The sequence below is a fragment of the Monodon monoceros genome, unplaced genomic scaffold (assembly GCF_005190385.1).
Source record: "Monodon monoceros isolate NGI ecotype Baffin Bay Population unplaced genomic scaffold, NGI_Narwhal_1 Super_Scaffold_7, whole genome shotgun sequence".
Taxonomy (NCBI): domain Eukaryota; kingdom Metazoa; phylum Chordata; class Mammalia; order Artiodactyla; family Monodontidae; genus Monodon; species Monodon monoceros.
The window spans coordinates 58,097,089-58,121,777 of NW_021703784.1; the positions used below are offsets into that span (position 1 = coordinate 58,097,089).

Below are 24,689 nucleotides of genomic sequence, written 5' to 3' on the forward strand. Positions count from 1 at the left end.
CTGGACCATCTCCTTCCTCAGCTTCCTCCCAGGTTCTCCAGCCTCCCCCATGGGTGACATTCTGCAGACCCCACAATTCCAGATGAGGCGGCTGAAGAAGCAGCTTGCAGATGAGAGAAATAATCGAGACGAGCTGGAGCTGGAGTTGGCCGAGAACCGCAAGCTCCTCACAGAGAAGGGTAGGTGGCTGGCCGCTGGCAGATGTGTGTTAACGGGCAGCATTTGGGATTTTCATCCGGGGAAGTGCTGGGCTTGTCTGAGGCGTGGCCCCTCTGTCTTCCGTGTTGTTGCCTCTGCTGGCCCGGATGCTTAGAGCTCAGCCCTGGGCCTGTCAGGCTGACCTCCTGGAAGCTGGTTCTGTCCTTGCCACCCTCCTTCCTTTCCCCGGGATTGGATGCCTCCTCCTTCCTCCCCCTCCTCCCCTTAGTCCTGTGCTAACTCTCCTCTGTCCTCCCCTCCTCGGGGGCAGATGCGCAGATAGCCGTGATGCAGCAGCGCATCGACCGCCTGGCTCTGCTGCACGAGAAGCAGACAGCCAGTCCGCTGGAGCCCAGGGAGCTTGAGGAGCTCCGTGGCAAGAATGAGAGGTACAGTGCTCCCTACCGTCCTTCGCACTCCCGGGACAGGGGAGATATGCTCTTTCCTCACTGCTCCCCTCCCTTGCAGCCTCACCGTACGGCTCCACGAAACTCTGAGGCAGTGCCAGGACCTGAAGACAGAAAAGAGCCAGATGGATCGCAAAATTAACCAGCTTTCCGAAGAGAATGGGGACCTTTCCTTTAAGGTGAGTGTTGAGGTTTCTGGCCCCCACCTGGAAGCCCCTTTGCTTGAATTGGTCTGGAAAATTCCCCCAAAGAGGGTTGAGAAGAATGTCCTCATTCCGTAACCGGCTGCTGCCAGGGACCGGCTGGTGGCCCTAAGTTTTGATTTGTAGTCCTGAGTCAGAGACGTGAATAATTGCGATTGGTTTGAGGAAGGTTGGAAGGCTAATGGGAGCTGTCCAGGCCCTGGAGCTCAGGGGGCAGATAGCAGTGGTGTTGGCAGTTTTGACCCTGGGTGATGGGTGTTCCCTCTTGTCTGTCTCAGCTGCGGGAGTTTGCCAGTCACCTGCAGCAACTACAGGGGGCCCTCAATGAACTGACAGAAGAGCACAGCAAGGCCACTCGGGAGTGGGTGGAGAAGCAGACCCATCTGGAGAAGGAGCTCGGCACAGCCCTGCAGGACAAGGTAACCCTCTGCTTGGGGAAGTCAGGGCCACAGTCTTGACCACACACTCAAAGCTGAATTCTGTTTACCGCTCTATTCTTTGGGGCCTTTGGGAATTATGCTGACTACTTTTCAAGGCTTAATAGTGTGCTGTAGTGGGCTTCAGGCCAGTACACCTAGGAATCCTGTCTCTGCTGTTTACAGGGTGTGGCTCTTGGACAAGTTACTTGACTTCTTTCTAGGCATCCTTTTCCTAAGATGGGAAAAAGAATGGGTAGCTGCCTCATCATCCGTAGTCAGATAGTGCATGTGGGGCACTGAACACACATTGCCTGGTGCAGAGTGAGCGCTCAGTGAATTAGTTACTGTTATTTATTATTGCTACTAAGAATCCAGCTCTGCCACTTGTTAATAACCGTGTAGCCCGGGGGCAAAGCACTTTACTTCTGAGCTTCAGATTCTTACCCTGTAGGAAAAAAAAAAAAAAAAAAGGGATGGTAGTAGCTACCTCCCAGATCTGTTGGGTAGGTTAGAAATTCAGAGAGGTACCCAGCACAGTGCCTGGCCTATTGTAGGTACTTAGTGAACAGTGGTGTAAAGTGGGGCAGGGGACCAGGGGATGCTGCTGCTGTTGATGCTCAGGCTATTGGGATATTTTTAAGCTGATGGGTTTTTGGATTATCTGAGAGTCAAGACATGAGTGAGGAAGGGCATACAGTGAGGAAATCTGGAGTAAACTCAGCAGCCTTGGAGAAGAAATGAGCAGGTCACTTGACTTAACTTGAGCTCTGGTACCAGGGCTAGAGAGTCAGGTCTCTCATGGTCCCAGGTCCTTGATTTCTGCAACTTTTCCCCTAGGTCAGGGCAAAAGGAGATCTTGGTAATAAGGTAATAGGGTCTTATGTTTTGTTGATGTTCAAAAGGGTTTGTGTGGTAATCTGGTGCCTGTTCCACTTCTGTTAACATGGGGCTCTTGTATACGCCCAGAAATGCCTTGAAGAGAAGAATGAAATCCTTCAGGGAAAACTTTCACAGCTGGAAGAACATTTGGCCCAGCTGCGGGAGAACCCACCCCGGGAGAAGGGCGAGGTGCTGGGTGATGTCTTGCAGGTAGGATCTCAGGGGCAGGGGTGAGACCTGTGTGCTGGGATTGCTGCAGACCCACGTTCGCCGTGTTCAGGTTCCTGGCGGTCCTCAATCCCCAGAGGGGCCGGGGGACCGAGGAGTCATGCTGAGCCCCATTTGTCTCTTTATCTCACCAGCTGGAGACTCTCAAACAAGAGGCAGCCACTCTCGCTGCAGACAACACCCAGCTCCAAGCCAGAGTGGAGGTGCTGGAGACTGAGCTGGGCCAGCGGGAAGCCAAGTTGCTTGCCGAGCGGAGCCACTTTGAAGAAGAAAAGCAGCAGTTGGCCAGCCTGATTGCCGAGCTGCAGGGCTCCCTGTCCAACCTTGGCCAGGCCAAGGAAGAGCTGGAGCAGGCCTCTCAGGCTCAAGGGGCCCGGCTGTCTGCCCAGGTGGCCACGATGACCTCCGAGCTCGCCACCCTCAATGCCACCATCCAGCAGCGGGATCAAGAACTGGCTGGCCTGAAGCAGCAGGCCCAAACAGAGCAGGCGCAGCTCACACAGACCCTCCAGCGGCAGGAACAGGCCTCCCAGAGCCTCCGCCAGCAGGTGGAGCAGCTGAGCAGCAGCCTGGAGCAGAAGGAACAGCAGTTGGAAGAGGCCGCCAAGGAGCAGAAGGCCACCCGGCGAGACCACGCCCAGCAGCTGGCCGCTGCAGCTGAGGAGCAGGAGGCCTCTTTACGGGAGAGGGATGCGGCCCTCCAGCAGCTGGAGGCACTGGGGAAGGAGAAGGCCGCTGAGCTGGAGGTCCTGCAACAGCAGCTTCAGGCTGCTAGTGAAGCCCGGGACAGTGCCCAGACCTCGGTGACACAGGCCCGGCAGGAGAAGGCAGAGCTGAGCCAGAAGGTGGAGGAGCTCCATGCCCGTGCTGAGGCAGCCCACCAGGAGCGGTGTGAGGCGCAGGCCCAGATGGCAGAGCTGAAGGCCCAGCTGAGGTCTGAGCAGCAAAAAGCAACCGAGAGAGAAACGGTGGCCCAGGAGAAGGCCCAGCTCCAGGAGCAGGTCCGGGCCCTTGAGGAGTCCTTGAAGGTCACCAAGGGCAGCCTGGAAGAGGAGAAGCACAGGGCTGCAGACATCCTGGAAGAGCAGCAGCGATGCATCTCCAGGCTGGAGGCGGAGGTCCGGAGCCTGGTGGAGCAGCACGAGCAGGAACAGCAGGAGCTGGAAGAAGAGAAGGCTGGGCGCAGGGGGCTGGAGGCCCGACTGCAGCAGCTCGGGGAGGCCCATCAGGCCAAGACAGAAGCCCTGCGGCAGGAGCTGGCTGAGGCCATCGCCTCCCAGCGCGAGGCTGAGAGTGAGTGTGAGCAGCTTGCCAAGGAGGTGGCCACCTGGCGTGAGCGGTACGAGGACAGCCAGCAGGAGGAGGCACAGTACGGAGCCATATTCCAGGAACAGCTGATGACCCTGAAGGAGGAATGCGAGAAGGCCCGCCAGGAGCTGCAGGAGGCAAAGGAGAAGGTGGCAGGGATAGAGGCCCACAGCGAGCTCCAGATCGGCCGGCAGCAGAGTGAGCTTGCTCAGCTCCACGCCAGCCTGGCCAGGGCCCTGCAGCAGGTCCAGGAGAAGGAGGTCAGGGCCCAGAAGCTTGCAGACGACCTGTCCGCTCTGCAGGAGAAGATGGCTGCCACCAGCAAGGAGGTGGTCCGCCTGGAGGCCTTGGTGCGCAAGGCGGGTGAGCAGCATGAAACGGCCTCCCAGGAGCTACTCAAGGAGCCGCCCAGGGCAGGAGACAGAGAGTCGGAGTGGCTGAAAGAGCATCAGGGACGCCCGTTCTGCAGCACGCAGGCTGCACTGCAGGCCATGGAGCGTGAGGCAGAGCAAATGGGCAGTGAGCTGGAGAGGCTGCGCACCGCGCTGATGGAGAGCCAGGGGCAGCAGCAGGAGGAGCGTGGACAGCAGGAGAGGGAGGTGGCACGGCTGACCCAGGAGCGGGGCCGGGCCCAAGCCGACCTTGCCCTGGAGAAGGCCGCCAAGGCCGAGCTTGAGATGCGGCTGCAGAATGCCCTCAACGAGCAGCGTGTGGAGTTTGCCGCCTTGCAGGAGGCACTGGCCCGCGCCCTGATGGAAAAGGAGGGGAAGGATCAGGAGCTGGCCAAGCTTCGTGGGCAGGAGGCAGCCCAGGGGGCAGAGCTGAAGGAGCTTCAGCAGACCGTGGAGCGGCTGAAGGAACAGCTGGCCGGGAAAGAGGAGGAGTGTCCACAGTCTCTAGGGACGGCCAGCCGAGAAGACGCTTCCGGGTCGGGAGCCCAGTCTGAGGCTACCGGAAAGACGGAGCAAACAGGCCCGGAGCTGGAGGCTCTTCGGGCAGAGGTGAGCAGGCTGGAGCAACAGGTCTGCGAGTATCAGGAGAAGTCCTCCAGCCTGGAGCGCAGCCTCGAGGCTGAGCGCGCCTCCCACGCAGAGCGGGCCAGTGCTCTGGAGACTTTGCGGGGCCAGTTAGAGCAGAAGGCCCAGGAGCTGGGGAGCGGTCAGGACACCTTAGCCTCAGTCCAGAGGGAGCTGGCCACCCTCCGCGCCAAGGCCCAAGAGCACGGCAAGGCTGAGGATGGGTGGAAGGCACAGGTGGCCCGGAGTCAGCAGGAGGCTGAGAGGAAAAACAGCCTCATCAGCAGCTTGGAGGAGGAGGTGTCCATCCTGAACCGCCAGGTGCTGGAGAAGGAAGGCGAGAGCAAGGAGTTGAAGCGGCTGGTTATTGCCGAGTCAGAGAAGAGTCAGAAGCTGGAAGAGAGGCTGCGTCTGCTCCAGGCAGAGACGGCCAGCAGCAGCGCCAGGGCCGCGGAACGCAGTTCCGCTCTGCGGGAGGAGGTCCAGACCCTCCGGGAGGAGGCGGAGAAGCAGCGGGTGGCTTCCGAGAGCCTGAGGCAGGAGCTGGCCTCGCAGGCAGAGCGAGCGGAAGAGCTGGGCCAAGAGTTGAAGGCTTGGCAGGAGAAGTTCTTCCAGAAGGAGCAGGCCCTCTCTGCCCTGCAGCTTGAGCACACCAGCACGCAGGCCCTGGTGAGCGAGCTGCTGCCCGCTAAGCACCTGTGCCAGCAGCTGCAGGCTGAGCAGGCAGCCACTGAGAAACGCCATCGAGAGGAGCTGGAGCAGAGCAAGCAGGCAGCCGGTGGGCTGCGGGCAGAGCTGCTGCGGGCCCAGCGCGAGCTCGGGGAGCTGGTGCCCCTGCGGCAGAAGGTGGCAGAGCAGGAGCGAGCAGCCCAGCAGCTGCGGGCAGAGAAGGCCAGCTATGCAGAGCAGCTGAGCATGCTGAAGAAGGCTCATGGCCTGCTGGCGGAGGAGAACCGGGGGCTGGGCGAGCGGGCCAACCTCGGCCGGCAGTTCCTGGAAGTGGAGCTGGACCAGGCCCGGGAGAAGTACGGCCAAGAGCTGGCAGCTGTGCGTGCTGAGGCTGAGACCCGTCTGGCCGAGGTGCAGCGGGAGGCACAGAGTTCTGCCCGGGAGCTGGAGGTGATGACTGCTAAGTACGAGGGTGCCAAGGTCAAGGTCCTGGAGGAGAGGCAGCGTTTCCAGGAGGAGAGGCAGAAACTCACGGCCCAGGTGAGGCACCCAGCTCAAGCATGCCCCCAGAGAGCAGCCCTGCGGGAGGGGGGACGTTGTCTCTCTGCATTCCTGGGCCTCCGGCTCCCACATGATTAGAGTGTCTCGTCTCCCCACACTCACTGGGTGGCAGAGGAAGAGAGGTGACTGGTAGAGTTCAAGTCTGTTGCCCCCACCCCGTTGGCCTACAGAAAATACCAATAGCCTCCTCTTCTCCGAAGCCTCTGTCCCTGGAGAGTCAGGCTGCAAAGGCCATCAGCCCGTTGAGGCACAGTGTCGTGAGGAGGCGCACTTGCAGTGGAGGCCCCGAGAGCCACCGGCGACTAGAATGACCCAAGCTAGCATTTACAAACATTTTTAGACGTCTAGTTCCATGGGAAGATTAGAGCCTCGGTGAGGTCAGCCTGGCACCAGGGCCAGTGCCTCTTAGGCCCCCATCTCATGCTGTCTCCATTGCTCCTCCCCACGCACAGGTGGAGCAGCTAGAGTTATTTCAGAGAGAGCAAACTAAGCAGGTAATGCCTGAGGTCCTCGCTAAATGCTGGCTGCTTAAGCGGTGACTGGTGTCGGTGCGTGACCCCGGCTGCAGCTTGCCTCCGCTGGCTCCTGTTGTGAACTGTTTTGGTCCCGGTGCATGACCCCGGCTGCAGCTTGCCTCCGCTGGCTCCTGTTGTGAACTGTTTGTGAAGGGGGCAGGGCCAAGCCGTGGAACCCAGGCCCAGGCTGCCCCGGAGTGCGGTGTGCTAGACCCTCTCTCAGGCCTCATCCCACCCATCCCAGGTCGGCCTCTCCACTTTTCTGTGCTTTCATCGCTTGTCAGGGATGAGGGGTAGGGTAGGCTTCATCTTTCCCATAACAGATCCAGCGACAGACTGCTCTTGGGATTCCTGAAACTCCAAGACCTGCTCCAAGTTTGGGTACTCAACTGTGGGGACTCGCAGGATGCCCATGGGCCTTAACACAGGGCCCTTCTTTCCCACAGAAACCAGAAAGATGATGTGCAGGAGGTCCCCATAGATTAGGGGGGTTGTGAGCTCAGGACGCCTGCCCATCACCCTCTGGGGTTTTAACCCCGAGCATGGAGTAGTGATGTCTGGGAGCAGGAAGGCCAAGGTTGAGAGGAGCAAGAGGGGCTCCCACAAGTCAGAGGAGGGGAGGTCTGGGGGCCGCGCCCTCACAAGGATCTCTGCTGCCCTAGACGTCAAAGCTATTGAACTGGTATTTAGTGGGAGCACGCTTTCCACCACTCCTCCTACCCTGTCACCTTGGGCCTGCTGAGGAGTCGGCCCTTCTCTCCTCCCATCATCTCCTCCGAGGAGCCTGAGATGATGGGGAAGGTCAAACTGAATAGCAAACAGTTAGCAATGGAGCCCTTGCCTCTCACCTTTGCTGATCATGCTTGAGCTCCTGGAATGCCTGGGGGAGCCAGGAGTGTTTGTGGCTGTTATGCTCCCTCTCGTCCCCTCCCTCCCTTCGCTCTTCCTCTCTGTGGGAGTGGACTGGGCTTGGAGTACATGTGCTGCTGCCCCTGCCCTCCTCTTCCAGCAGCCTGACCCCCAGTGCTAATCACAGCAGCCACACCGCTAGCACCAACCCTAACGGCTTGTGGATATTGGGAAGAGGTCCGAGCATCTGGCTTTTTCTCTGGCCGTTTCTGGGAGGAGGGGGGATGGGCACTCATTGAGTACCTCTGCTGGAGTGGTAGACTGGGTCCCCTGGTCCTATCTGGCCCGGGAAGGTTGGGGCTGGAGCGGCAGCAGCGGCAGTAGGGCGTGGTGGGGTGTCGGCTCCCGAGTTGGCTCTGCTGTCTCTGTCTCTGCAGGTGGGGGTTGGAGGCGAGCACAGGCAGGTGGCTCTGGCAGCACTTGAGTTGGGTCACATCACTCAACGTCCTGCTGACCAGCCTGGGCAGCAGGCCGTTCCCTAATTAGAGGCCAGAGAAAGGACCTGAGTTTCTTCTTCCAGGAGCACTGGGGACTGGTCTGGGGAAAACCGTGTGATTTGTCTGGACATCCAGGGGAAGGCCTCCCTGAGTCTTCTCTTCTCCTTTTCCCTTCCTGCCCCAGGTGGAAGAACTGAGTAAGAAGCTAGCTGACCATGACCAAGCCAGCAAGGTGCAGCAGCAGAAGCTGAAGGTGGGACAGCTGGGGGATGGGCCTGCCCTCTGCTGGCCTCAGGTCGAGCGGGGAGGGAAGGTGCTAAGCCCCTGGGTTGGGGCACCCTGGGGCCTGGCAGCCTCAGGAGCCCTGCCTGTGCCTCTGGGAGCTCTCGAGGGAAGACTGGAGTGGCCCCCAACCCCCAGACCTTCACTGTCTGCTACAGTAGCCACTAGCCATGTGTGGTTATTTAAATTGAAATGAAACTTAAAATTCAGTTTCTCAGTTGCGCTAGCCACAGTTCCACTGCTCAGTAGCCATGTGTGGCTAGTGGCTGCCGTAATGGACGGGGCAAATCGGAACATTTCCATCACTGCAGAAAGTTCAGTTGGGTTGCGCTGCTAAATCTCAGGGAGGAGCGTCAGTAACGTTTAATATTACAATGCAATTTAATATTCTTTAATGCTTTCAGCGATGTCACCTTCTTTGGTTTAATATATGCTTTTTTGCAGCTCTAGGCGTCACAGCTTTTAGTTAGGGGCAAAGGAATTTGGCACCAGTGGCCCTGGGAGGGTCACAGGAGTTGGTGGGAGCTCAGAGCTTTGTTTCCCCAGCTCACTGCCATGTACTCCACACCCTGTCACCATTACGTGATCAACAGCTGCTTATTACACTCTCTTAGGGGCCTTCCTGGTGCTGGGGGATGTGGAGAGGTAAGGCTGGATCTGGATGGCCCTGTCCGGTGCCTGCTACAGACGTAGTATTTGCTGGTGTTGTAGGTGGACAGAGAATCCGCCACAGGCCCTGCTCCCCAGGAGTCTATGGTCTGGATAGGAGGCAGTGCCGGCATCATAAATGAGCCCACACAGGCTTTGGAGTCAGGTGGACCAAGGTCTTACTCTGCTGTTTAGTTACTGTGACCCTGGTCAATTTGCTTTCAAGGTCTGAGCTCAGTTTCTTCATCTCTGAAGTGGAGATAGTTAGTTCCTAGAGTGGTTTTGAGGAGAAATGAATTCACGTGTCCTCAGAGAGCACACATGCTGTGTGCCTATCTCCATGCTCTGCACCCTGGTGTTCCCTGGGGATCAGTGCCTTTCCTCCTCGGGGAGACTGTACTCATGGAGAGAGTGAGATGGTTTGTGCCTGGTCTCAAAGAAGCAAAGGCAGGCGGCCAGAACTCTTCCAGAAATGGCATTAGCTGGACAGGAAAAGCTCCTATAGAAGGTGCACTTCGAGGGGTGTGTGGTGTTTTGGTAGGCTGGGGTTGGGAGCGGGTAAAAGGTCTTTTTGTGTGTCCTGAGAGGTTAGGCAGGAGTCTGAAAACATCCATAGAGCCCAGGAGGCTATGGATTCGGGTGGAGCAAACAGACCAGCAGCCCTGATCAGCCCTTCTTGTGTTTTCCAGGCCCAGGGAGGTGAGAGCCAGCAAGAGGCCCAGCGTCTCCAGGCCCAGCTAAATGAGCTGCAGGCCCAGCTGAGCCAGAAGGAGCAGGCGGCTGAGCACTACAAGCTGCAGGTGAGGAGCCTGGTCCTGCCCACCTGCCCTCCCGCCCCACCCCACCCCACCCCCACCAACCCACCTGCCCTCCTGCCCCACCCCACCCACCCACCTGCCCTTCTGCCCACCCAGATGGAGAAGGCCAAGACTCATTATGATGCCAAGAAGCAGCAGAACCAAGAGCTGCAGGAGCAGCTGCGGGGCCTGGAGCAGCTGCAGACAGAGAACAAGGAGCTGCGGGCTGAAGCTGATCGGCTGGGCCGGGAACTGCAGCAGGCCGGGCTGAAGACCAGGGAGGCCGAGCAGGCCTGCCGTCACCTCACCGCCCAGGTGCGCAGCCTGGAGGCACAGGTAGGGCCCTGGCTGCACTGACGCCCTCCTCTCCTCAGCCACCCCTGCTTAGGCCTCCCTTCACTCTCCCTCGGCTCTCTTTCCCAGGTTGCCCACGCTGACCAGCAGCTTCGGGACCTGGGCAAGTTCCAGGTGGCGACTGACGCCTTAAAGAGCCGGGAGCCGCAGGCTAAGCCTCAGCTGGACTTGAGCATTGACAGCCTGGATCTGAGCTGCGAGGAGGGGACCCCACTCACTATCACCAGGTCAGGAGGCACCCTTCCTCCCTCCGTCTGTTGTCCTTTGAGCACCCCCTGTTTATCAGGCTGTATCCTGGGCACTGGGGCTGTGAGATAAATAAGATGTGAACCCTTTGCCCTCTGGAAGCTTATTCTTAGAGAAGAATAAAGAAAGTATTAGAGGTATTAGGCCAGATGTTTGTATATAGCAGAGTGGGAGTAAATAAAAATGAGAGGTCAGAAAAGGCTTCATGGAGGCTGTCACTCCTGCTTTGAGTCTTGAAAGAAGCAGTAGGGGTGTGTCTGATGGACGGAGGAGAGTGGTGAGAGCAGAGGCCGAGAAAGAGCCTGGATGGGCTGGAACATGAAGTTGCAAGGGCTTGGGCCCAAGTCCCCGAGGACCGGCTGGACTCCCCACTGAGTGGGGGGTGAGCACATGTGTTGAGGAGCACATGGTCTGGTTTGCATCTTAGAAAGCCTGTCCTGATAGGGGAAAACTGAGACTTTAATAAAAACATAAATGTGTTTTTAGAAATGTTCAACACTTATGTCAGACACTGTTATAAACACCTGAGAAGTATTCATTCATTTATCCCTTAACAACTCTGAGGAAGTGTCTATGATTATCTCCTTTCACAGATGAAATTGGGGCAGAGGGGCGGTCACTTGCCCAAGGTGCCACAGTGGCAGGGCTAGGCTTGAACCTGGGCAGCCTGGCTCGAGTCCTTGTTTGTCTCCACTCTGTGTCTCTCAGAGGCTATTGTAAGTCTAGGTGAGAGGGGGCGAGGCAGGCAGGGAGGGGCGTGAGAGTGGAGTATGGTGTGGTTAGGAGAGCTCTTAGGAGACTCACTCGCTGATTGGGTTTGGTAGGAGAGGGAAGAGGTAGGACTGTGCCTGTGTTCGTGGCTGGGGGCTTGGGTGGAGGCTGCCCCTCCCAGCTCCTACTTGCTGAAATAGGAGATACAGGAGGAGGAACAGACAATGGACTTGGTTTGGGACATGTTCATTAGTTGTGGAATCCATGGGGGAGGTCTGGGGCTGTGGATATATGGGTCTGGGAGCAGGGTTTGGGAATTGCCGGTATTGAGTTCAGAGAGCCATGGAGTGGATAGGCTCACCAGGGATGGAGAACGGATGGAAGGCCAAGGTCAAGAACTCTCCTTGATACCTGTGAGAAATCAGAGAGGGTGGGGTGCTTGACCTAGTCTTCTTGTAATAATAAATGTAGGACTTGGTCGCTTTGGACCAAAGGGATGGACAAAATGCCTTGTAGCCCCAGGAATGGCACCTCAGCAGATGTTTTCCCCACAGCAAGTTGCCTCGTACCCAGCCAGATGGCACCAGCATCCCTGGAGAGCCAGCCTCGCCCATCTCCCAGCGTCTGCCCCCCAAGGTAGAATCCCTGGAGAGTCTCTACTTCACCCCCATCCCCGCTCGGGGTCAGCCCCCCCTGGAGAGCAGCCTGGACTCCCTGGGGGATGTCTTCCTGGACTCAGGCCGGAAGACCCGCTCCTCTCGTCGGCGCACCACGCAAATCATCAACATCACCATGACCAAGGTCAGGCTGCTGCAAGTGGGGCTGCAGGGTAGCAATGCTTGCTTCCTTCCTCTCAAGGGCATCTTTCCATCGGGTCCTCAAAACAGCCTCAAGAAGCAGGCAGGGCTGACCAGTCCATACCCACAGATGGGAAAGCTTAAGGGTGGTGACTTGCTTAGGCCTCTGGTAGAAAGGGGCAGGGCTGGACTTGGCTGCCTGTCCACTGACTCTAAGGCTGCTGTCCTCTCCGTGTACAGCAGTGACCCTGTGCAGGCTTAAGGGAGACAATGTGGAGAAGTTGCAGTCCAGCCCGTACCTCCCCGCACACCCCTGGGTACACCCTTGGGTAGCCGAGATCCGTTGTGGTTGCCCAGTGGGCTGCCTGCCTGGCTGGGGGCTCTGGTCCTTGTTTCCATAGCACTAGGAGGTTGGGGAGGAGAGGAGGGGGGCATCTCTGGTGGGGAGAAGCTGGAGAAGTTCTAAAAGATGGTCAGGGCCCTGGCACACTTGGGCGGAAGGGCACTGTGGGATGAACCCGACAAGCTCAGGAGACGTGAGTTCTAGCCCCAGCTCTGCCGCTTCCTTGCTTTGTGCCCTTTGGGCCAGTCACTTCATTCCTTTGCACCTCACTTCTAAAATGGTCTGATGCACTCTGCCTTCCCTCCCTCAAAGCATTGTTAATAGACTCAATGGAAAAATGGACAGAAAAGAGTCTTGACAGCCTCAGCACCTTGTGTGGGATTCTGGCAACAAGGCCCATTTCTTGCAGAAGTGCAGCTAAGGACCCCATGCAAGGCAGCGTGGATACGTGCAGCCGTGGGGTCTGAGGCGCTTCGGGAAGGGGAACGGGAGGCTTCTTGATGGGGTGTCAGGGCCCCTATCCCTACTACAACAGGTGCATCCTCTCTTCCAGAAGCTAGATGTGGAGGAGCCAGACAGCGCCAACTCCTCCTTCTATAGCACGCAGTCTGCCCCTGCTTCCCAGGCTGGCCCAAGAGCTGCCTCCTCCACCCAGTCTCTAGCCCGCCTGGGCTCTCCCGACGACGGCAACTCGGCTCTGCTAAGCCTGCCTGGCTACCGGCCCACCACTCGCAGCTCCGCTCGCCGCTCCCAGGCTGGGGTGTCCAGCGGGGCCCCTCCAGGTGAGGGGATTGTGGGGACTTAAACACACCCAAAGATTAGACTGGAAGCAGATCCTGGCACAGGGAAGGGACAAGCTTTTAAAAACCCAAGGCTGGCTTCCTGGCCGCCACCCAGCACCTCACCTGCCTCTCCTCCCTGCAGTCTGAGGGCCTTGCCCGTTGTCACATCAAGGGGCTGTGCTGGGCAACAACACTGATGTCATTCTCAGCCAGGCTATAAACCAGAAAACACATGAAGGGCCTGGGATTCCCAGCAGAGTGCTGCCCAGCTGCTGTCAGGAGTCCTCCGGGCCCCTTCTCAGGTGGGAAGGGGCTGCCAGAGAGGCCAGACTGGCCTGGGAGCTACGCTCAGATTCTTTTCTGAGGCTCTTGCCTTCAGGGACCACTCTGGGTATCGATTCCTGGTCCTCCATTAGTTTCTCTCGGTGTCACAGCCTCTGCATATGACCCCAGGGAGGAAGCAATGAGCCAGTCCCCAGGGTAGGGATGGTCTGTGAGCCCCGAGCTTGTATCTGCAGCACTGAGCCAGAGCAGGGTTCTGGGGTGCTAGGCTTGAAGTTCAAGGGCTAGGTGCATGGGAGTGGTGGCAGCAAAGGCTGGCGGGATGCTACCTCCCCCCTCTCCTCCTGGCCTTCCAGCCCCACTTGCTCCAATTTCCTCACCCTCCACAGGCAGGAACAGCTTCTACATGGGCACTTGCCAGGATGAGCCTGAGCAGCTGGATGACTGGAACCGCATTGCAGAGTTGCAGCAGCGCAATCGAGTGTGCCCCCCGCACTTAAAGACCTGCTACCCTCTGGAGTCCAGGGTGAGCTCTGGGGCCCCCTGCCATGGACCTGCCCCTGTTGGCTCACCTCTTCCTCGTCATCCCACCCCAGTGCCCTGGCCTGCCGAGGAGGGTGACCTGCTTCCAGTCAAATAGCTGGCAGGGAGGGAGCTCAGGGGTGAAGGTCCTGTGGGTGGGCAGGAGCTTGAAGAGGTCTCTTGGGACTGCTCTTTGCAGCCATAGTGGAGGGCGTAGGTGGGGAGCTTTTTGCGATAGGAAGGCTCTAGCTGCTCCACAAGCTAGGCCAGTGAAGAGAGTTCTGGGGCGGTCCTGCTCTACCTCCAAACAGCTTGGCTCCACCGACCACTTTTTCTACCCCACGCAGCCTTCCCTGAGCCTGCCTACCATCACAGATGAGGAGATAAAAACCGGTGACCCCCGGGAGACCCTGCGCCGAGCCAGTATGCAGCCAGCCCAGATAGCTGAGGGCGCTGGCATCACCACCCGGCAGCAGCGCAAACGGGTCTCCGCAGAGCCCCACCAGGGCCCTGGCACCCCCGAGGTGGGTGACGTCGGCTCCCATGTCCAGCAGCCACCACGTTCGCAAAGTTGATTAGCGGGGAGGCTCCCGGCTCAGAAGGGGGACAGGTGCTGGTTGGACATGGTCCACTTGTCCTCTTGAGCTGTCTGGCTTAACTGTCCTCTTCCCCATAGTCTAAGAAGGCCACCACCTGTTTCCCACGCCCCATGACTCCCCGGGACCGACATGAAGGGCGCAGACAGAGCACTACCGAGGCCCAGAAGAAAGCAGCTCCAGCTGTTGTTAAACAGGTTAGTCAGGGACTGAAGGGAGACCCTGGAGGGGCCTTGCTGGCAGAGCCCTGGAGCAGCAGGTTGGCCTGGGAGGCCAGTGGCACCCCCAGTTTGACAGCCTCTCTCTACAGGCTGACCGCCGCCAGTCGATGGCCTTCAGCATCCTCAACACACCCAAGAAGCTTGGGAATAGCCTTCTGCGGAGGGCAGCCTCTAAGAAAGCCCCATCCAAGGCCTCCCCCAACCCCCGCAGTGGGACCCGCCGCTCTCCTCGCATCGCCACCACCACAGCCAGTGCCGCCACTGCCGCCGCCATCGCCGCTGCCACTGCCACCCCTCGGGCCAAGGGCAAGGTGGAGGCACTGTCAGGGAAGGGAGAGGGTTCGGCTCTTAGGAACCTGGTAGGAGCATGGGCACACACACCCCCGCCGCCCCGCCAGCCACCCCAGGGGCTGCTTCCAGGCAGGGCTGAGCTAGGCTGCTGGAGGGTGGGGGCTGAGAGCAGGTGCTCCCGGCCTGGTTAGCTGCTCCTTACGGAGGAGAGGACACGCCTCCATTTCTCCCGAGAGCACCCAGAGCTGCTTAGGCACAGCCAGCCACTGGTAACCTGAAGGTAGATTGGGTCCAGGGCCACACCAAGGAGGGGACCCTAGTCTGGGTGTGGGGGGGCAGGGGGGTTTCCCCAGCCCACTGGTGCAGCCTGGCACCGAGTCTCCTCCACTTGAGTGACTGTCTCTCTCTCTTCCAGGCAAAGCAATAAAGAGCCGGTACCAGTGAGTGGCCCCACCTGTGTCCTTGATGCTGCCCTCGCCTGGTCCTTCTTGTTCTGTCCCTTTCAGTGCCTTCTCTCAGCTCCCAGGCCAGCAGTGGCCAAACCCCTATAGACAGTGACGCCTGCCCACACCCCGGCCTGGTACCCGGACCTTCGCCAGGTGAACAGGTGTGTCCTCAAGAGTTGGCCCGGAGCCTGGATAGTCTGGGTCCTCTCCCTGCCTCGCCTCCTGATGTTTTCTTAGAGCAGTCACTTCTCCAGCACCATCACAACAAGATTTGGGGCTGGCTTTGAGTGGCTGGGTCCTTGGGCCCAGTCAGTCCTCCTCTCAGCCTCTGGATCTAGAAGGGACCGACCATTGGAGGAGCAGCCCTGGTCCCTGCTGCTCCCGGTGGCTGGGCCGAGCAAGGGCCCTTGCTTTTGAAGTCCAGGACTGGGCATTGACCTAGTGGGAGCGCCCCACCCCCAGGTGCTCCCATCCACCCAAGGGCACAGTTGCCCAAAGGATGCTCTTTTCCAGGAGAAATGGGCCCTGTGCCTCAGTGGGGGATGGGGGCGGGGGGCAGCCTTCAGTGGCAGCTCATCCCCTTCCTTCCCCAGATTTCACTGGGGTGGGATTTGGAGTGATGGGAAGGTTTTTAAGGGCCAGGGATGGATCTTTTCTAAATGTTATTACTTGTAAATAAAGTCTATTTTTCTCCCTTGAATGCCGAGATGCCTTGATCTGTGTGGGAAAAGTAGGGAAACCTGGGCTTTTTAGAGCAGCGTACCTTTGTCCCTGTGGACTCCAGACCCACATACCTTCTCTCAGATCCCTTCTCCTGGCCTTTCTCAGGCCACAGGATCTTCCCACACTCCATTTCTGGCCTCTGCTCCTGAGGAGCATTATGGGCTGGCCTCTTCTCTTCTGAGGGCCTGTGTCCCCTGAATCTGGTTTTGTCTGTAGCTTCTGAGTGGCATTCTCTCTCCTCTTCCCACACTCCCTCCTCAGACAGGCCACGTTTTGTGAGTAGAATGATGGCCAAAAGGATAAATGAATGGGCAGACCATCAGTACGCCACCACTGAAGATCATTTATGAGCACCCGTCGTAGGTCTTGCTGGGGTGACAGAGATACAGCTATGGGTCAGCAGCAGTCTCTCCCCGCATACCTTCCCTGGGACAGTCGAAACAAATACAAAGTTAAGTCGATGCAGAATGTGGCCTGGGCTGAGAGCGTGTAGACCTCAATGAAGAGGTGGCATTTCAACCAGGCTTTGGAGCTTGGGGTTCATTATCAGGATGGTGAGGCTGAGGGGACTTGCTGGAGGACAGGGCTTCTTGTGTCAGGGGTACGCTCGTCTTCAGCCCAGCCTGGGGGAGTGAAGCAAACAAGGATCAGGGCCAAGGTGGGAGGGACATCCCTTGTCACTTTTCTCCAGGCCATGCCTCCCCTGCCTGAATCCTATTCCTTTTAGTTTCCGCCTCAGGTTCGGGGAATTGGTGGGCATTAGCTGGAGGCTGCTGTGGACAGAGCCCACCCTTTCCTCCCCACGCCAAAGCAGAGCTCCTCCTGTCCCTGGAGTCCATCCCTCGGGTTCCTCACCCAGAGCTGGGCCAGGACGAGGTGACGCTGGGCAGTCTGCCCAGGATCCGAGAAAACACAGGAGAAGTTGGTGTCTCGCAGGGCGGGGCTCAGCTCCTCCAGCACCAAGGCCCTCCACAGCTGGGTCCTCGTGCCCCTGTGCTCCCGCCTGGAGCAGAAGAGAAGGAAAGGCCATGAGAAGACCGTAGGAGGCGGCCTCCCTCCCACCGGCCTCATCGCCGCACCCCTCACCTGGTGCTGCCCTCCCGCAGCCGGCCCGGGAGGTGCTCGATGAAGGAGCTGTTGCCCAGCCAGTAAAGGATGCTGAAGTGGGGGAAGCGGCTGCAGGCAGTACAGGACAAGGTCAGCGTTCCATCTAGGGACACGTGTGGCTGTTAACCCGACTGTACAGCAGACCCTCCCCTCTGCCACGCTGTGGCCTGCCCACCCTGCCCAGCTTCCCAGCTGCCATGATCCAGGAACCTGGAGTGGAGAGTCTGTTAAGAGAAGTGCGGTCATCTACCAGGGGATCCCGGCTGAGTAGGAGGAATCTGGGGACGGGTCCTTGGTCTAGGTCCTTGACTCCTGACCTTTCTTCTTCAGAATGACCCTTTCTAGCACCCAGCTCCAGTGACTCTAGGAGCCCTGGCTGAGGAGACAGCACCAGTAGGCCACCGCTCCTCTGAGGAGGCCAGAGGGCAAGTGGGCTCCGGGAGGAGGGGCTGGGCTTGCAGCCACTGCAGTCAAGGCTCTGGGAGTCCGCTGACTGTTCCTTCTGTCTGAATCCTCTCCGTCCCCTTTGACAGGGAGCATCTTGGGAGCTGCGAGCTGAGCCCTGTGCCACACTGGCGATGCTGGCGGGGAGAGGAAGTCAGTGCTCAGCCAAGCTGACCTGGTTGGTGGTGGGCTACATGACAGAAGGTTGGGGGACAGGTGCTCAGAAACCAACCCCACCCTTGGTGCCTCCGTGCCCTCAGCCCACCCTCTGACCACCGTGCCCTCCTGGGCTCCCATCAGAATGGCTCCTTACTCAGTGAGACTTCCACTTCCGGCCAGGTCACCTCCAATGCTGGGCACTGCTTAGCTGTCGGGAGCGCTGGGGGCCGGGAGGGGCAGGTGTCCTTTGCGATCCCAGCTGAGGCAGTGGCAGCTGTAGTGGCCTGAGGCACAGGTGTGGCTCTGGCCAGGTGGGAGACGATGTGGGCACAGAGGAGCAGGGCCCAAAGAGGGCTGGGGTCTGAAGAAAGGACAGTCACAGAGGTCAGCAGCTGTCTGACCTCGGGGGATTGCCCAGCATCCTAGCTCGGATGTTGGCTAGAGAGGGAGTTGCTGCCAGGATGTAAGTCTGGCAGAGATTCTTGGGCTATGCCCAGGGAACGGGAGAGGCAGAAGAACCCCTCAAGCCCCACCTCTTGGCCCTTTTTGAATGGAGCACAGGGAGACCTTGGAATGGAGCCAGAGCCACAGCATCCGGGCAGAGGCCGAAAGCAACAGCACAGCAGCTGAGGGGAGCCCACCTGGGGGTGAGGCTCAGGGCCAGCCACATGGCTCCACTCTGGTCTCAGGATGCCCCCCACCCCTCCACCCGCACGTGCACAGCCCCAGGTCCCACCTGGAATCCAGTTCTGTCTCATGGTCGTGATGCGTGTGTCAGGAGCTGGCACGCCTGGATCTATATATCTGTGACAACTTCCTCCTCTCTGGGGGAGGCGGGGGAGGAGATGGTGAAAAACTGCTTCTCCCACGTCTTCTGAGTGGCTTGCTTAGATCCCAGGCATACGTGTGGCCTTCTTCCTGTGGACTCCACAGCCCCTCCCTACCTCTAATTTTTCAGTGGGCTGTCAGGCACTGCTATTTACTCTGTCCTGTCCACCTGTGACAACTCCTGGAGGACTGGCATCGGGCATAGGCTAGAGCTCTTCCAGCCCCTAAAAACAAAGCCAGGGGATCCCCACCCTAGCTCTTATTACCATCAACATTATACTGGTTACTAGTCCAATCTAACCCCTTCATTACAGGCATGGAAACTGAGGCCCAAAGAGGACCAGGGACTTACCTAGTCACAAAGGGAGGTAAAGTTCTCTCCACTGCCAGAGCTGGTTCTGGGAAGGGCAGGATATATAGTGAAATCCTTCTGCAAAAGCACTGACCTCTCCCTTCTATTTCACTTTCACTTTTATTTAACCAGGGAATCTAGAGCAGGCTCTGGCTACCAAGAGAAGGCACACATACATGACAGCAGTCTGAGCCCAGTCCTTAAGGTTCCTGCACACTGCGCCTCTTCCTGAGCCGGAGTTCACAGTGGCCAGGAACTGGCCAGGAACCTTCTTGCTAACTCCCAGGCCCCCCGCTTTCCAGATGGTATCAGCCTGGGGTCTTTAACCTTCCTCAGGCCCACCCTCCCAGGGGCACACAGGGCATGAACCAATGAAGGAGTCTCTCACACATGAATTCTTCATTCCCAGCCAACGGTCAGGACTTCGGTGTCCACCTTTGCTCTTCTACGTGAACAGGCCTCCTGCTTCTTCCTTCACAGCCACACCATATTCAAAGGGACAACTCTCCTAGTCACTGGAGACCCCAAGCTGGATCACTCTGACCATTTCAGACTCCATGTCACACCAGCCCATCCACATTCTGGCCTTTCTCAGGCTCCCCACCTCCCTCCAACCAGCAACCCAATGACCACCCATCACTCCCATGAATCCTCCTCACTTCTGTCCTCCCAGCCCCTTGGCCAGAGCTACAGATCTAAGTTCACCAGGAAGTCTAGATTCCCCCTACCTGGTTCACAGGAAGCCCTGAAAAACCCTCCTTTCCGGAACCCCCCGTTTTTGGAGCTCCACAGCTCAGCTCAGCTGCGTCTGGCCCCACGTGAGCCACACCATGGGAGCTACACTGAGAGCACCTCCAGGCCTTGTGGGCAGGAACCTCTCAGACAAGCCGAGCACTTGGAACACAAGCTGGAGCACTGGACCTAAGAGGAGGAGAGGGTGCTTCCCAGGGTAAGAGGGCACGTACCCAGCACTGGCTCGAGCAACTGTGAAGGACCAGATCCAAGTGTCTGGGATCAGGAGGATGGGATGCTGGGGACAGAGCCAGGGAGGCCAGGAGGTGGAATTAGGTTTGGAAGACGTGTCCGAACACTGCTGCAATCCCAAGGGTTTTGTGTGCGTGTCGTGTGCGTGTGCGTGTGTATGTATAAAAACCCGACTCATTCCCAATTAGACGTGGAGACTAAAAGTCAACTCTTCTCCAGGGCTCTAGCTGACATTTTCATCTCAGTTCCTCCCCCACTGCCTGCCCCAGGAGCTTCTGTGCTGTTAGATGCAGAGAAACTCCTCCCTAGGAACACCAGTGTCTCCAGCAGTTAGGTCAGGAGGCAAAGCTGCCCAGGACTTCAGAGACACAGTCCTTTGGGGAAGTGGGTGGGGATGCGAGGGAGAGGAGGCAGGACTCTACCTGTGAGTGTAACCAAGGCCAGAGTCGGGCTGCTGGGAGGTCATGGGACTCAGGACTGTTGAAGTATGAAGAGACAACCTTGGACAGCTTGGCCTCGGTTCTCACATGAGCCTGATGCAGGGGTACGGGGGACAAAAGTGATGCTCCCTGTCGCCATTCCACTCTCTGAGGATGAGCCCACTGGCATGCAGACCTCAGAAGCCACGGCTGGGTAAGAGAAGCCAAAGCTGAGAGTGATCCGCGAGAGGGGTGGTGGTGGCAGGGCACTGACCTCAGGTGGTGAGGACAGTCACCCAGCGATGGCGCAGGGCACCTTCTGCTACAGGACGAAAGCCCGGCATTCCACCTTGCTCAGGGATGTTGGGCAGGGCCAACCACCCCCAGGCCCCGGCTCTCAGATGGGAAGAGCAAGAGGCAGCGAGGGCCAGGCACCCACGGGGACTGCAGGGAAAGAGGTGGGAAGAAGAAAAGCAAGATGGATGTTCAGCTTTCCAACCCAGCTCACGGAGCTTTATTCGGAATGGATGACAAGATCCTGCTTGGTTCTTACTGCACTTGAAGGGCCATATTCCCTAGGAACCCAGCACGGAAGGACCACGTTTGCCCTCCCATTTCCTTCAGAATTCCTAGGACCAGAGCTGGGGCCTACCTGGAACCCCTTTTCAGAACCCATACTTACCTGGGCCTGACCCTCTTCCCACCCACCTCACCACTTGTGTTGCCAGGCCCAGGCAGGACTCATGGATGACAAGGCTGACATGAGGATATTCCTTGGGCTGGGAATCCCCTGGCAGCTTCAAGGGAACAATGTCTGACCACAGGAAGAAGTCTCACATCTGTCATAGTTCTTCTACCACGCACACACACACACACACACACACGCTCTCCGGCTTTCAGGGAAGGAAGTGATGTGGCAGTGGCCTTCAGCACGTGTCACCACTTCTGGGCAGAGGATCAGCTTGCACAAGCGGCCCTCAATCACCGCTGCCAGCAGTAACCCCTGTGGCCCAACTATGTATAGATGGTCTTTGTTCTTGGCTGAGTACAGCCCCACTTAGTGGGAGGTTCCCCAAGTTGCTACAGCTCTGGTCACCCCCACACAAATCCCCCGTGAATTCTGAGGTCCTAGAGCTTCCCTTGCTGCAAAAGTTATGACAAGGTCCCACTTGTCTCCACCAGCCTACGGCCCCCAACAGGGAAGATGGAGCCAGACAACGCCCAACTGTGGCCTTAGCCAGAGAGGACGGAGGACACCTCACCCCTCAGTGCTCATCAGTGGCACTGGCTGGAGCTCCCTGGCTCTTCCACACTGAGTGTACCAGGCTCAAGCCCCACATACGGAAGGAAGGGGAGGTGGGCTGGGGCTCTCAGCCAGAGAAGAGATGGCTCCTTTACACCAAAAATGTTGTGGCTCTGCTCCTGCCCTGCTCAAGCAGGGAGGCTGAGGCCTGGAGGAATTGGGGCAATTCCTATGCTCCACAATAAAAAAGGTTTTTAAATATATTCATCAAAATAGTTTTCTTTTAAAAATCCGCCCACTGCTGACAGCCCCACCTGCTGGCTCTCCATCATATCCCTCCCCAGCCCGGACACAGCCAGAGGGGTCCTGAGTGGCCCGAGTGCCCCTTTGAGTCTTTCCCACCCAGGAGGTCTTGGAGGGCAGGGAGGAGAGTGCCCTGAGGTCCATGGTGGGTGGATGCTCTTCTTCCTGACTATTCCAGGCCCAGGATATAGTTGATGCCTTGCACCAGGCCAATGATGACAGGCTGCCAGGCTACCAAGTATCGAAGCCAGTCCAGCAGTTGCCCGTACATGACATGAGGCCTCTCCCAGCTGTCACTGCGTCAAAGAAAAGAGGTTATGTGTTCGAGTTGCTAAGCTTGGTCTAGGGGATGGGTGAGAGGGTCTACCTACACTTTCCAGATGCTCCACAGAAATGGGCCTACAGAGAAAGGAAGCTGCTTTCTAGAAAGCCCCACCCAGCCCCTATATGTTGGAATGCAGGGCTAAACCCAGAGAATGGGGGCAGGAGGGCAGAGAGGACCAGTGCAGAAGATCGGACAGATGCGGGAGAGGGTGGAGGGGTGAAACTAAGCTCTCCATGACCAACATACAGACAGGGCTCCGCATAACCTTCTAAGATTGGACCGCCAGTGTGCCCGAGACTGCTGTAGATTATGGGTGATGATGGCATCAGGGAGGCAGGGAGTGGGATAAGGTAACCCAAAGGTTCTTGGATTGTCCAAAATGAGAGGTTTTCTAGGTCAAGGAAGGGATTGAGTCTCAGGACAGAGGCATGAGGGGGCAGAGCAAGAGGCTGGTCATAGGGGATAACCCCAGGCAAAGGCTCTAAGGAATCCCCACCCAAGGGCACTGAGCACCAGGCCCTACTGAGGCCAAGCGGCCCCTGGAGATAAGTCCCTTCCTTTCACTTTACAGCTAACTGCCGGGCAAGACATGGAGAGGGAGCCTGGGAAACCAGCTCCGGGGAAAGCACAGGTTGAACCTCATGAGACTATGGGGAATCCCTCTGAAGGCATCAGAAAGCACAGCCGGGCCCAGTCCTGAGAACTAAGGGAAGCCCCAACCCTCAGCTTGACCATGGAGTTACTAAACTGTTCCTGAACTAGACCCTGGAAGAACCAAGCAAGGAACCTTAAAGGGGAACACAGTGGCCCCGCACGGCCCAGCTAGTGTCCAGGGGACAGGGAACCCTGGCACAGAGAGGAAGGGCAGCTGGGAGAAGTCCTTGGATCCCAGGGGAAAGGCGGGGTGGGGGGGTAGCCAAAGAAGTGGCTGGGTACTTTCCGACAGACAGGCTGCAGGGAGGAAGTGGAGGCTGAAGGCAAAGTGGGGAGGGCTGGTCAGGTAGGGAGGGGCAGCTCAGAGGAGCACAGGTCCTGTGTTCAGGTGGATGGGGACAGGGGTCCCTGCCTTCCCTGTACCTTGCAGGTCCTGCACAGGCACAGAGCTGGTCTCCAGCCCTGCCTGTCACAGGTAAGGCACAACCCATTAGTTATATCACCTTGAACAAATTATTCAATCTTTAAACTGTTTCACTGGTAAAACGAGGATAATATTATCCAGGTCATAAAGCTCTAGAGAGTCAAGTGAGCTAATACGAGTAAAGCACTTAGCACAGTGCCAGGCACATAGTAAGCAAGCAGTAAATGGTAGCTGCTATCACCACCGATTTACCCTTGAGGAATCCTGAACCAAGAGGAGAAGCTGAGCTGCTGGTCCTGCCCCACATCCCACCCACTTCCCGAGACCACAAGCTGCATGGACTGGTGGGCAGCAGCCAGGCTGGGGGCAGGACGGAGGGCCCCAACACCCACCCGGATGCAGGCCAGTACTTTCTTACCACTGCCCACTCCCAAAAAGAACCCAAACAAAGGATACGGGTTGCTGAACATCCTCTTGAGGTCTACCTTCTCTTTGCAGTAGGGACACGTCTGCTTCTTTCCCACAATGCACCAGCCGCGGATACAGAACTCGTGGAATCTGAGCACCACTGGTCAAGGGAAATGGTGGGCGGCCAGGATGGCACTCCAACCCCATGCCGGTCTTCAAGGTGCCCAGGCCCTAGCTCTGGAGGAAGGTTCAAATCCTGGCTTCACCTCTTATCAGTTGTATAATCTTGGGCAAGTCCCTTCTCTCTGACCCTGCTTCATCATATGTGAAGTGAGGATAATGAACTCTGCCTTACAGGGCTGTTATGGGGCAAAACGGAGATAACACATGGTACAGAATGGGAGCTGAGTAAGGACATGGTAAATGTCACAAGTGCTATTCAGGCGGATTTGATTCTGAAACTGAGGGCGCCAGTTAGAGGGTGTTCCTCCCCTGTGACTGACCCAGTCTCGGGGCAGCTAGTGCAGCTGCCGGCTCCTTTCTGATCCAGCCAGGCTACATGTAAGAGTGGCTCCCGTCTGTGAGAAGGAGCAAAGGAGGCAGCCGTTTCTACTCCTGGGGGTTGGCTTCCCTAGCAGAGGACATCACCCAAATGTCTGCTTCTTGTGACTCCCCTACCCTCAAAGGTCCGGACAGCACGCCCAGGGCCTCAAAGGTCTGGACAGCACGCCCAGGGTCATGACCACATCCCTCCCTCCCTGACTGGAGTGTGCACGTGGCAAGAGAGACGTGGCCCAGGAGCTCTAGGCAGGATACACATGATTGCAAGACAGCCTATACGTGTTCTCGATGATGCCCTCTTCACTGACATCCACAAAGATCTGCTGCCCACACACGGCACACACACTGTCCGAGAGGTGTTTGGTGGGCATGCCCGACTCACTGTAGAACTGGGAGAGAAGAGCAGGAGGAAAAGACAGAAAAGACGTGAGAATCAGCCAAAGTGGGAAGGTACCACAGAGGCCTTAGGTCTTCTGTAGAGGAGGCGACATGGTAGGGGGAGTCCCCAGAGCTAGAGAATATCTCATACACCAGATCGCCCTCATCTTTGCTGGGCAGATGGGTGAAAGGAAGTCAGATCTTATAGGACCTGAAGACTGGGAGGGTCGGCATCAGGGACAAGGAGAATGGGAAAAAGAAGGGCTCAGAGCTGGTGATTGGGAACTACGTCAGTGAAGCCACTGTGCAG

The 24,689-nt window shown here is 57.9% G+C and overlaps 3 protein-coding genes across 14 annotated transcripts in view; 1 reads left to right on the forward strand and 2 right to left on the reverse strand.

Annotated features, from left to right (window-relative positions):
* The window catches only part of NUMA1 (nuclear mitotic apparatus protein 1), a 74,501-nt gene extending 58,734 nt beyond the window's left edge, over positions 1-15,767 (forward strand). For 4 of the 7 annotated variants that reach the window (XM_029208199.1, XM_029208198.1, XM_029208197.1 and 1 more), the window contains exons 9-25: positions 22-179; positions 470-587; positions 667-784; positions 1,087-1,227; positions 2,194-2,316; positions 2,469-5,867; positions 6,341-6,382; positions 7,934-8,002; positions 9,369-9,479; positions 9,594-9,812; positions 9,900-10,057; positions 11,342-11,588; positions 12,481-12,709; positions 13,381-13,517; positions 13,861-14,037; positions 14,190-14,306; positions 14,420-15,767. In XM_029208199.1, coding sequence (XP_029064032.1) covers positions 22-179; positions 470-587; positions 667-784; positions 1,087-1,227; positions 2,194-2,316; positions 2,469-5,867; positions 6,341-6,382; positions 7,934-8,002; positions 9,369-9,479; positions 9,594-9,812; positions 9,900-10,057; positions 11,342-11,588; positions 12,481-12,709; positions 13,381-13,517; positions 13,861-14,037; positions 14,190-14,306; positions 14,420-14,812 — 5,956 coding nt within the window. In that variant the 3' untranslated portion in view covers positions 14,813-15,767. The remainder of the gene's footprint in view (positions 1-21; positions 180-469; positions 588-666; positions 785-1,086; positions 1,228-2,193; positions 2,317-2,468; positions 5,868-6,340; positions 6,383-7,933; positions 8,003-9,368; positions 9,480-9,593; positions 9,813-9,899; positions 10,058-11,341; positions 11,589-12,480; positions 12,710-13,380; positions 13,518-13,860; positions 14,038-14,189; positions 14,307-14,419) is intronic. The other 3 variants (XM_029208202.1, XM_029208203.1, XM_029208200.1) reach the window with 3 other exon arrangements.
* Positions 14,429-21,794, reverse strand: IL18BP (interleukin 18 binding protein). Of its 3 annotated transcripts, XM_029208206.1 has the most exons (8): positions 19,069-19,260; positions 18,681-18,726; positions 18,237-18,324; positions 17,655-17,861; positions 16,877-17,000; positions 16,646-16,793; positions 15,862-16,413; positions 14,429-14,650 (listed from the first exon to the last, which is right to left on the reverse strand). In XM_029208206.1, exons 3-7 carry the CDS (start codon positions 18,256-18,258, stop codon positions 16,306-16,308), a joined length of 609 nt encoding a protein of 202 aa, XP_029064039.1. In that variant the 5' UTR covers positions 18,259-18,324; positions 18,681-18,726; positions 19,069-19,260; the 3' UTR covers positions 14,429-14,650; positions 15,862-16,305. The 3 variants fall into 3 exon arrangements, with proteins under 3 accessions (XP_029064039.1, XP_029064040.1, XP_029064038.1); XM_029208207.1 differs by having other exon boundaries at positions 15,862-16,216; positions 18,237-21,794; XM_029208205.1 differs by having other exon boundaries at positions 18,237-20,390.
* RNF121 (ring finger protein 121) overlaps positions 18,310-24,689 on the reverse strand; it is an 84,375-nt gene continuing 77,995 nt past the window's right edge. Inside the window, exons 8-11 of one of the 4 annotated variants that reach the window (XR_003791477.1) lie at positions 24,257-24,390; positions 23,489-23,590; positions 20,358-21,919; positions 18,310-20,197 (exon numbers count right to left, since the gene is read on the reverse strand). Coding sequence is in view for 1 of the 4 variants with exons in the window: in XM_029208204.1 (XP_029064037.1) it covers positions 21,799-21,919; positions 23,489-23,590; positions 24,257-24,390 (357 nt within the window). In the remaining 3 variants the exon portion in view is untranslated. Of the gene's footprint in view, positions 21,920-23,488; positions 23,591-24,256; positions 24,391-24,689 lie in introns of all 4 variants that reach the window. The other 3 variants (XR_003791478.1, XR_003791476.1, XM_029208204.1) reach the window with 3 other exon arrangements.